Here is a 12,362-nt window from a genome sequence, read left to right as displayed (position 1 = left end):
CAGATTTGTCTAAACAAAAGCCTATGATAATTCTATCTATCTAAAATTGATCGAGCAGCAACACGCTCTCTTCCTACTTGGTATCATTTATCGGACCATTACTAACTGTCTAAAAGCTTAAGGTGGAAATGGATAATGGTGGACCTCCACCTTCAATTCAAGCTGAAGCTTAAAGATGATCATTTCAGTCATTTCGCGTATCTTCCGGAAATGTTGTTAGAATAAAGCAAAAAGATGAGAGGTTACTTCAATAATTGCTAAAGCTGCGTAAAGGGTGAAAGCCGAGTGAGCTTGTACGATAATGTTGTAAGTCACAAGCAAATAATCAATTCTCTCATTCTTTGGTCCTTTCTGTTCTCCTGCACAAACTCATGAACACTTTAAGCAACCACAGGTTATAAAAGAATGTTTCACATGGAAGTGTTGTCACTGCTCTCTGGAAACGAAAGCAAAGTCTTCATTCGTGCAGACATTCTGAATGATCATCGTTTTCTAGGTTTCTTGACAGCTTTTGATCTTGGAATTCCTCAGAATAAATTAGTTCCATATGGGTGCGGCATCACTTGGCTGACAGGTCAGTGCTCTAGCTAGCTCAACTTTAGAGCGAGTTCGCTGGTTTGAAATTATTTTTCATGATTTATTTGCACCGAAATTCGTCATATCGATTCAGTGATTTATCTACTGTTAGGAACAAATTATTTATGACTACATCTATTTCGCATGTATTCCCGAATTATTTTCCGTCTTTTGTCACTTCCCTTGTACCCGTGCCTTATCGTTTGAGTGTAAAACTCAATTTACATGGTGTGAAAAGTGAAATCCCGGCTTGAATGTCATAGAGCTTAAAGAAGCCATGCAGCGATTTAAATTTTCGAATGAAGGTGAAGGTATAGATTAGACTAGGGTATTGGCCAACTATGAAGGAGCAGAACTATTGCATGACGTGGTCCTCTCGACGCACTTTTAGATCTCTTTATCCATCCAAGTTAATCACCTTGTGTGGAGGTTCATTTCTAATTTCAAAATAAGGAAAATCATAATACTTGGCCAGTAATTTTTAACCTGAGCTAATGGGAAGTTGTGCTCTAGGAGAACTTGAACAATTTTCATGACCAACCTATAGGAATTAATTTGCAATTATTCCCTCATGGAAGTGAATGTAACTTACATTATCTTCGGTAAATTTGGGTACTTTTTATTTAGAAAACAATCCCGCATTTTATGAGTAATGTATACAAGTGATGGACTCCTACCTTCAACATGACGAGAATAAGACCACCATTTTACTGCACTTTGGCCCAATGTGCAACATGGTCATTGAAGTTAAAATATATTCGATGCGGAGTTTAGACTTTTGATACATGTTCAATTTAGTCTCTAGCCTATATATAAATGCTCAATGTTGTCCCTAAACTTAAATTAAGGTAAGGACAACATTGAACATTTCCATACGATCCAGGAGTTAAATTGAACATGTACAAAAAATTCATGAATTACATTGGAAAAATTACAAGTTCAAGACACTAGACTAAACTTTAAGGACCACATTGAATAAATTTAAAATTCAAGACCATTTGTGTCATTATCTCTATGATAATATTATCATCTAGTGTCAATGAAAGCGACACCAATGATGGGTTCGCTGGTGGGAATTGGCGCATTTCTGTCTATTTTACAGCTACCAAGCGAAATTGCTCACCGTGGCACCATCTTTTGTCAGCTTGAGAAAGGATCTTAAGAGCCTAATCCGGGGCAAGAGGGTCTCCCGCCACCTTCTTTTCTCTCCTCGTCCGGAGGTTATCTCACAAAGACTTGTCATAACGACGATGATCGGAACAACCACAGGCGTTGGGCACCATGCCACTGTAAAGTCAATGTTGCGTTCGGGATGCCATCACATAGGATGGGCGTCGAAGATGATGTGTCTCTGGGACGACTGGAGCATCCAACTTTTTGTGCTGCTCGGCTTTATTTTCCAGATCGTTCTGGCTGTATTAGGAAGCCGCAGAAAAATCTCAAGTGCCGACTCAACCAGATTCTTCACTTGGGCATCTTATTTGCTCGCCTCTTATTTTGCAACGCTTGCGCTCGGCAAGCTCACGGTGGTAAGCTTCAACAAGTCTGAGGAAGAATACGATACCGAACTAAAAGCATTGCTGGCGCCTTTAATTCTACTGCAGCTGGGGAATCCAGACAGCATCACCGCATACTCCGTAGAAGACAACCGGCTCAGCACGAGGCGTGTATTGAACCTTGTCCTCACATTTTCGTTCGTGGTCTGGATCCTGCGGCGAAGTTGGAAGACCTCCATCCAGATGACACTGTACTTTCCGATGCTTGTTGCCGGGATAATCAAGTACGGAGAAACGATTTGGGCGCTCTCTTCTGTCTACGACGAGAACACGAACTTGAAGCAAGAGGATTTTGATGAAGAAACGGAGATGTACTCTGAATTGACCGACTTCCGTAGCGAAATTCCCAATCTGGAGATTTTCTTGAAGGCTTACTTTCGGTTTGATTGCCTAAAGCCTCACCTTGCTGACTGGATGAAGCAACCCTTCTTCCTGAAGCATCGTAATAAGTTGATCGAACAATCCAGTCCTAAAGAAATATTCTTGATAACCGATCTGGAACTCGGGTTCATGTATGATGTCCTCTACACTAAAGCACCAGTTCTATATACCGGGTGTGGGATCGCGCTCCGGGTCATCGGCTATCTCAGTTTGCTGTTGACATTAGGCGGATTCGTGGGGCTTTTCTTTGAGAAACACTTGAGAGATCCGTACGTTATCTACACGTTCGGGCTGCTGATTGGAGTCGTGCTTCTGGAAACTTATCAGTTGTTGAAGCTATTCTGTTCGGATTGGGTGATTGTAAGGTCTAATAAGCTCTTAAAGAATGCAATGCTCTTGAAGTTTCTGAAGCTTCTTGTCAAGTGTTCGCTAAAGAAGGAAAGGTGGTCTAACACAATTCCGCAATTTAATTTTCTGGATTTCTGCCAAGCTGATAGGAGGCCCTGGCTCTTCAGAATCCTCAGATTCTTCGGCATGGCCGAGAAGTTCAGGAAACGTTGGGCACCGAATTCCATGCGATTTCCCGAGTACTTGAAAGGATTCTTGCTTGAAGACATAAAAAAGTTTGAAACAAAGAGAGACGGTCGACCCTTCAGGAAAAGAGGCGAATGGTCGCTCGGCATTCACGGGTCTGTGGATAACCTCAAATGGAGTATCGAGATGGCATTTGATAGAAGTATCATCGTATGGCACATTGCAACCCATGTCTGCTACTACTCGTGCCATGAAAAAACAGACCGTAAGGAGGCAAGCAAACTGATATCAGATTACATGATGTTCCTTCTGGTACGACATCCTAGCATGCTTTCTTCGACCACGGCGGATCTCACTTTCAGTCACGCCTACACAAAGTTCATGAAGTTCCTGAACAGAATCCCCGAGTCTCAGCGTGGCGTAGGAAAAGTCCTGGAAGTTCTAACGGGGCCCGAGCCCGTGCGAGAAAGAGACTCAGAGAGGAGCCTCAAAACTCCAATCACTGGGGGGTGGAATGTCCTCGAGGAAGCGCGGAAACTCGCGAGAGAGCTGGAAAGTAGAACAGATACATGGGAGCTCATCTGCAGCGTTTGGGCCGAGATGCTATGTTTCGCGGCGTACAACTGCCAGCGATACAACCACCTGAAGCTGCTGAGGCAGGGCGGAGAAATCATCACTCACGTGTGGCTCCTCCTTTCTCACAAGACGGACAAGTTCAAAACCATCAACTCTTCCAACATCGTGAGCGAATAGAGATGGTGGCATGTTGCTGCTACCGCATATGAAACTACTTATCTTCTGAAATTAGGCAATATTATCATACTGGACATGGTGGAGTCAATCACTGAGTTTCTTTCTTTTTCGGTTTTCCCTTTCATCCGATCTCTCTTCCGCGCGAATGCGTATCGATTTCATGTAATCTGGTTGAGAAGATGTTGATGTTCCTGACTTTTCTCATCACATGTATGATAAAATTCTGGACACAGGATATGGTGTCAAACATCGGATTGCTTATTTTCTTGGGCCGACTCAAGACTACATGTCCAGGCAAGCGTGATACTCGAATTTGTGCTAATTGGAAACTGACGCCTATAAATCTCTTTTTCTTTTTGTTTTAAATTTGTACCCCTTCCGTTTTCATTTAGGCCCTGTTTGTTTCGCAGAAATGTGGCGTTTTCGGAAAGTTATTTTCCAGAAAATGGTAATATTTTTCGGTATTTGGCTGAAATATGAAAAAGACTTGGAAAATGTTTTCCGTCTTTTGGTATGGAAAACTGAATTTGATTTTCCTCCATGGACTCATTTCAATTTTTTTTTTATTTTTTTTTTCTTTTCATTTTTTATTTTCTTAGAAAAATTCGAATTGTTTAATTATTTATCTTTTTCTCTTTTATTTTTTATTTTTTTTATTTTCCTTCTGGTTTTAGCTAGTCGTCGGCCACGGGTGAGCTTGAGGCTCAATCAAAGCTGGCAAGCTCGAGCCTTGCCTAGATCTAGTAAGCCCGAGGCTCGTTGGCCCTCATCATCGCCGATCGCTAGGCTGCCGGCGATCATTGAGGCCTGTGATCGATGGAGGAAGAAGGATGAAGGAGCAGTGGGCGGAGGAAGGAGGAAGGAGAAAGTAAAAGAAAAAAGAAAAAGAAAGAAAAAAAACAATAAGAATATAAAAGTAAAACATAGTACAATGGAAAATGAATATAAAGGAATTGATGAAGTAAAAATGAGGAAAAATATTTTCTTCTCAAAAAGATGAAAAATTTCCTCACCTTTGAAGGAGTTTTTTCAACAGGTGGAAAATATTTTTGTAACTTAACTTATTTTTTTGAGAACCAAACTCCAAAAAATTCCGAAAACGTTTTCTTGGAAGTTTTTCTATTAAACAAACGGAGCCTTACTCATAAATTATTTGGAATAGATTTGGACAGAAACAGGGTTGTACAAGATGATGTTGGAATGTTATCCTACCTCCCAATCTATGTAGCACCAATACTCTCCGGGAGGCTTCGTGTCGTATCGGACACCTATAAAACACCTCACACACTTCGACACGTGGTCAACACTTCCAGCACACCAGCAAGTGTCAAACGTGGCTACACGCAAAATCCAACACGTGCAGGTCAATTTTGGAAATTTTAAATTTTTTAGGGATAAAAATGTAAATTTATAGAAACCTAATATTCTAAAAAAAAAAACCTCCACCAACAAATGATGGATTTTTAGAATGGAATGTAGTTGAATTTGTCGATTCGATACAATGAATGATACTAACAAATGAAGGATTAATGTTTTTAGTGTAAATTCATTCTAGTCTCTTTGTGTATTATTTATTTATTTGTGGATTTGAATCAAATAACTTGATTGAAATAATCATAAAAATGATAACTTCTTATGTATATATGAAATATATGTATTTAATATACAACGTGTTCCAACATGTCGGAATTCTCTATTTTTGAGAAATGACGTGTCGGAGTGTCGTGTCATATTGTGTCGTGTCGTGTGTCGATATTGGTGTCGGTGTCGGTGCTACTTAACTCTAGTAAGAACATGTCACGCTCCGACTCTCAAGCCCGCGACATCCCTATCAATTCGTCACGAGGTCACGAAGGATAACGTCCCGGGCGCGTTATCGACCTATCAACTATATACGCATGCGACAACGGTTTACTCCCAAACAACATATCAATTGTCACGCCCCAACCCTCGGGTACGTAATATCCCTACCAAATCGCCTCGAGTCATAATGATAACGTCCCAGATACGCTATCAACCCACGATAACATATGATACATGCGGAAACGAACAAACTTCCAACCATATAAAACAACAGGGATAGTCAAACATAACACCCGTAACAGTAGGATATCAAAATACATATCTATCAGATAATAGCTAGCCCTATAGAGCTACAGACAAGGCAAGGTCAATTCCTCATCTACTCCAAAAAGAATCAACGGCTCCCAGCCTACGAACTTCATCACTTCGGACCTGAAAATGTTCCAACAAAGGGGTCGGATAAAAATCCCAGCGAGTCAACGCCTAAGCCTCGACTAGGGCGATGATTCGTCCGGATACCATATCGAGTAATCACATATTCATATCAATCACATGCAACTTACTTGACATTAAGTCACGCAGATGTGCACCATGAATATAACGTGAGACCATGCCAACCCGCGATGATCATCGAGGCAATCAAGAACCATGGTACACTCAAACATAAAGCAACATTGGACATCACACGTAGTCCATTTATTAATGATGATTTTCATGAATGAAATTCTTTGGATCCATACAATGCAATGCTGGGGTCCATTAATTCAACCAGCACAACACAATGCCGGAATCGACTTCTAATAAATAGGCATCGTCCCGACTCCTTTCGACATCGGCAACCACAAACGATAACTCAATATCTCAAGTAGGCATTCCCCTAAAGGGCTTCGGTCCGTCACAAGCTGTGACCGGCAACCGACAATCCATGACTCGACATGGAAGGTCGAGCAAGCGACAAGTCGTGTGATTCGTACAAAAAGATACAATACGAACTTGACGGGCCACGAATCATCATCCATCATGTGGTCACTCAATTCATCCATTAGTCATTCCACTTACTTTATTTAAATTATAACCGAATGACCAAAACTTGACCACAGGCCATTTTCATTCTACGTGCATCACAACAGACAATTGAATGCATATCGCTATCTACCAGCTTTTGCAAGTAAATACGGGATGGACAGTTATCAAACGATCATGCAATCATGACAGTCAATGGCCTTCTATTTATAGGTAATCCATACTAATAAGTCAAGTTAAATATAAACCCAATTTGACTATATCAACTAAAATCCATAATAACAAAATTATCGCTAATCAATTATTAACTAATCGATCGCTCTTGGCTATCAAGCAAGGCCAAGCACAAAATAAGCAATCTCAAATCAGACAACCATAAATATGACTAACCCAACCGATTAGGGTCATTTAACCTAAATCCACTTTCTCGCCTAGCCGGCCCTAATCGAACTACCTAAACACCTAATAATATAGGAAGACTAATCCAAACGTAATTAAATACCTAATCAAGGATTAGGGATCAACTCACAGTACTACTCGAGACGAGTGCCACGCTGATCCTTGAAAATCCTTCGAACATGAACTTGAACTCAATTGGTTCACGGGCTCTAATTCTCGAACAAACTGGCCCAATTCCTAGGCCACAGGCCAAAATTCTCGGCCAACTTGGCCCACGAGCCAGGCTCACGGCCCAGGTTCTCGGCCCATTTCACAGGACACGGCCCAGGTCAGATTGGGTCATGGCCCAGCCAATTGGCCCACGGATCAGGCCCAAAAACAGGGCACATGGGCTGGAAACAAGGCACGGTAGGGCAATCCGGGGCTGTGGTGGCTCTTCGAGCAGGCTGCGGGCGGCAGATGGTTCCAGGGTCGAGGGTAGAGGTGTGAGATGGTCAGAGGGAGGCTATGGTGGTCGATGGTGGTCGGAGCAGCGACGGCAAGGGCAGAACAGTCCGGTTTCTCCAAAAATAGAGCAGATTGAGCAGTCCGGACGGCGTCGTGTACAGTTTCAATTTCGGGGACTGATCTGGGGGTTTTCTTTAGATGGAAACGTCGTAGAGAGGTAGAGGAAGGTGTGTACAAAGTTTGGGGTGGTTTCGGGTCCGTTTGCTATGTGAACGGGCTCTGTTTCTGCAAGTTAGACTTTAAAACTGCACTGTACAGCAGTATGGCAGGGGACGGTTTGGGCTGTCCGGGATTCCAACGGCGTCGAGACTTCGTGAGGTGGTTGGTGGAGGTCTAAGGAGGTGCCGGGGGACGTCGCTGGTCACTCGTGGTGGCCTGAGTAGACCGGAGCAGCAACAAACAGAAGCTGCAGCAAGCAGAAACAGGGTACGATGCAGGGGCAGAGACAGGGGAGGTTTGGTTGGGGCTGTTTGGGTCTCCGACAGTGTCACAACTCCTCTAGTCCCACATTGCCTAGGAGGAGGTCTTGGGAAGCCTTTATAAGGCTTGGGTGCCCTTAGACTTGCAAGACGCGTTTTCCGGGCGTTGTATGGGCGACGCTCGGAGGAACAAAACCGTGAGGACTGTGTGTCCAAAGCGGACAATATCTTGCAGAGTGGCGCAGCGGAAGCGCGTGGGGCCCAAGGCCGTTACAGACAGTGGTGGAGCTTTGTGGGGCTAATTGTAGAGCTCTAAGGGGGTGTCGGGGAGTGAGTGGTGGTCGCTGGAAGTGGTGGTAGCGGCTGAGGTGGCCGCACGAAGACAGAACAGCGGCGGATGCAGCAGACAGAAGAGGGGGCTATTGCGCGACTTCCGACTTCTCGCGGCTGTTCTGTGCTCGACGGTGGCCAATGGTGGATGTATAGTGGTCTAAGGTGGTGATGAAGAGATGGTAAAGCAGTGGCGGTGATGAGGGTTGCTAAGTGTGGTGGTTTTTGCACGAAAACAGAAGAAAAAGAAGAAGAAGGGCATAGGCGGTTGTGCAGGGGGGGTTCACGTGGAAAGAGAGAGAGGAAGAGAAGAGTTGCCGCCTTTGATCAAGAAGGAAGGGATAGAGTGGACCCCATCTCATTTATTTTCTTGTCTTGGCATTCATAGAAAACCTAGGGGAAAATTTGTCATTTCAGAAAAAAATTGGCAGAGGGTAATTTACTCCAATCTCGGGACAATTTGGTCAAAACGAGGCTCGGGCGCTAGAATTCCCATTTCTATGGCGCAACGACCAAACGATTGAACCTTAAACTAATTTGATCGACAAATTGGGAATTTTCCAATTTCCGTCACTAAATCCTTAGAAATTCCATTCTGAGCAACGAACTAGGATTTACAATCTTTCCATAAATGAATTCTACTACTAAACGGAAGTTAAATTTCCAGGGCGTCACATAAACAAGCGGGGATAGCATAGCAGGAGATACATACTAAGGCAAATAACCAAAAGGTAACATATACGGTTATAAGACAAGATATGAGTCTTAACCCTCTTGAGCTACATAAATATATACAACTCCATACTTCGGGGCGGCTCACTAAAACCTCAAAAGGTTACCAGGTTAATAAGGTTAACTTCTCAACTACTCCAAAAGACTACACTCATAACTTGGCCTTGGTATCCGTAAAGCTCCATCACTTGGGATCCGAAAATGGTTCCTACAACGGGGTGAGATATAAATCTCGGCGAATCAAGCCTAAGCTCGGTTAGGACACCGATTCGCCTATAACATCCTAAACATGAGGATTATAAAAACCACGACATAAACATATATCCAGCAATCATATCACATAGCAATAATCATCCACATGCATACTTACCAGCCTTGAGCCACACATAATGCAATGCTTAACTCAACTCAACAATCACATCGGACAACCAACCGAACAAAGCATCACACTCACAAGTATGCACTGGACACCACACAAGTCCATTTATTAACGATAATCACGCACTTGGCGCCACGGTAATGAGGATCCACGCGATCGGCGTGATCGACTCTCACGATTAATGTGATCCCGCACTCTTCCGGCAGGACCGGGCTACGTTCCTTTTCCCTCTCAGTAACGGCTACTACAAGCAATGTATCCAGTGCACCATGCACGGCACGGCAAGTAGGCATCTCTATACGAGGCTTCGGTCCATCACAAGCTGCGACCGGCATCCGATAATCCCTTAAAACCGTACGTACCATACGGGGCATAAATTATCGTGCTTTTGACAAGTCGTGTGGTTCCATAAAAATGGTACGATGTGTACTATGTGTACAGTACGAACTTGCCAGGAAAACCCATCATCGTTCCTTCATATGACCATACAGCACACCCGACACATCAATCAATTTATTCTCTTTGATTTAGGCCGGATGCTCACACAAATGTGCTCAAAGACTCGGCCCAAGGCCATTTTCATGCTAAAATATGTCTTTGATCTTGCACACGGTCATATGCATATGCAGACTACCAAATAGACACTGCAAAGACACACGGGATAATTAATTCCCAAACAGACGCCAATTCACTCAACGAGCATTTAGGGTACTCAAATCAACATTTCAACGAGGTGATCCGCCCAAACAAAGTTATCAATTCAACACGAATAAACCAAGTCGATTAGGCCACATAAAGGCTCAATTTCATGCCGCAGTCATTGATTAGCCAGTTTAATTTGAAATCGCCAATCGATCGCTCATCCTTAACCTATCACTCGTTCGCGATCAAATCACAACATACAGTCAAATTCGTCTAACATCAATTAGCCACAAACAATTCTAATTTAATCGATTACGGCCATTTACCCTAAACCGGGTTTCTAACTAATCCGACCATAATCAAATCTACCTAAATGCTCTACCGACTAGCTAATTAATCCTAGGCGCAATTAGCGCCCTACCCAAGGATTAGGGTCAACTCACCAAAAACGGTGGTCGAGGTCGGGTTCGAAAATCACTATTCACGCCCGAAGTACTGTTCGCGCCGGAAACACTATTCACCGACGGCACTGTTCCGATGACACTATTCACGGTCGAAAATAGTGACGAGTTCGGCGGTGAAATCGTTGCAAATGGCAGCAGTTCAGCAACTGGAGCTCCGGCGAGCGGTGGAAGCTGGAAAAACAGAACCGGCGGAGGTAAAAACAGGGAAACCAGGGCTAAATTGAGGGAAACTCGACCTCACGGGCTGAGGCGAGGCTGAGGAAAGCTAGGGGACTCACCTACAGGTCAAGGAAGACCTTCGGGACTAGCTGGGGGCGGCGGAGGGCGGCCGGAGGCAGTCGAACAGCTGCTGTACAGAACCGCACAGAAAACAGGGGAAACGGGCGCGAAATAGGGGAGGCTGGCCGGGGCTGATTTTGAGCCCTACGGGCGGCAGCTGGCTTTCGGTGGCTCTGTGGGACAACTAGAGGTGGAGGGCGACCGTTTGGGGTGGTTGGCAAGCTGTGGGTGCGGCTGAAACGCGATGGAGGGAGGAGAAACAATAGCTCGGCGAAAACAGGGGATTTGGGATTCAAGTCTGATCTGGGGCTGTTCGCGGCGGTCCGAGGCGGTGCACAGCGGTGGGTTGGAGTCTGTAGGTCGAAGGGAAGGTGATGTGGTGGTGGATGGTGGTCGGAAGTGGTGTGGAGCAGCTGGAGTAGCCCGGGCAGCCCACGGACGCGAAATAGAGCAATCCGGCGCCGGGGCTGTTCTGGGGTCTCGCGGCGGTGAACGGCGGTCGGAGCGAGGTCGGAGGGAGGTGGAGTGAGGGCTAGACGACGGGGCAACGGTTGTGGGAGTTGGCGTCGCACAAAAACGACCACGGAAGGAGATGGGAGGCTCGGTGTGCAGGGGGCATTTCACGTGAGCAACAGGGGAGGGGGCTGCAGACGTGAGGGAGAGAGAGAAGAGGGAGGAGAGAGAGAACTTTGACTGGGGTTTGACTAGGGCTAAAGATTTGACTGAAGGTGGGGCCCACGGTCACTTCAAAATTAATTTTCTTCGTCTTATACATATAATATCCAAGGGCGAAACGGTCTTTTGATAGATCGGGATTGATCGGATTTTTGGCTCAACTGATTGGGAATAAAATTTGAATTTTCATGGGTTAGGTTTGGTCCTGGAAAAGGTTTAGGCGCGAGGAATTAAAATCCTAAATCGCGGTGACCACGATTTCGAGACCCAATCGAAATCGAACAACGAATCGGGAAACGTCTAAAAATCGTCACTTATGTCCTTGCGATCCAAAATTTGCACCGACTAAAATTCAATTTCTTCCTTTTTATTGAATTAGGGCAAATTACATAGTCCAAATTTCCCGGGCGTCACGGAACAATTTATTTTAAGGCAACAATGACATGCAAATCCAATGAATTCTAGGGCCATGAATTTGTTTTTCATTTTTATCTTTTTTATTATGTAAGGCAGAGCGTGCGGACGTGACTATTTGAAGGCTCATAAAATACCTTGCGAGCCCCATAAAGGTTAAGTCCAATCAATTTTTGACGTGAGTCAAACAGTTTGCACCTTGTTAGTATGATTCAAACACCAAGAAATTCAACAGAGGAGAACAAGAACGTAGGAGAAGATCCAAACTCAAAGAGGAGAGAAACCAGGAAAAGAGACTTGCAAGGAGCAAAAGCTGTAACAGTCAAACCAGATGCCACAATCAGATCATTTCACAACCTTAAATTTGACCCCTGCAATTAAAGACCTGATCAAATCCTAATCACTGCAGTACATCCATCCTGCAAGAGAAGAACTGTCCTGTTGATGTTCCCCCAATGCAAAACACGCGACAACACTAACTATTGTAACATTCTTT

The 12,362-nt window shown here is 44.3% G+C and overlaps 1 protein-coding gene across 2 annotated transcripts; it reads left to right on the top strand.

Annotated features, from left to right (window-relative positions):
* The first annotated feature begins 455 nt into the window (after nucleotides 1–455).
* LOC115736073 lies at nucleotides 456–4,059 on the top strand. 2 transcript variants are annotated; one of them, XM_048278309.1, is made up of 2 exons: nucleotides 456–574; nucleotides 1,679–4,059. In XM_048278309.1, the coding sequence occupies exon 2, from the start codon at nucleotides 1,827–1,829 to the stop codon at nucleotides 3,798–3,800; it is 1,974 nt and encodes a 657-aa protein (XP_048134266.1). In that variant the 5' UTR covers nucleotides 456–574; nucleotides 1,679–1,826; the 3' UTR covers nucleotides 3,801–4,059. The 2 variants fall into 2 exon arrangements, with proteins under 2 accessions (XP_048134266.1, XP_048134267.1); XM_048278310.1 differs by having other exon boundaries at nucleotides 555–574; nucleotides 1,797–4,059.
* The last annotated feature ends 8,303 nt before the right edge of the window (nucleotides 4,060–12,362 follow it).

The sequence above is a fragment of the Rhodamnia argentea genome, chromosome 4, assembly GCF_020921035.1.
Source record: "Rhodamnia argentea isolate NSW1041297 chromosome 4, ASM2092103v1, whole genome shotgun sequence".
NCBI lineage: Eukaryota > Viridiplantae > Streptophyta > Magnoliopsida > Myrtales > Myrtaceae > Rhodamnia > Rhodamnia argentea.
This window is presented reverse-complemented; position numbering and strand designations above follow the sequence as displayed.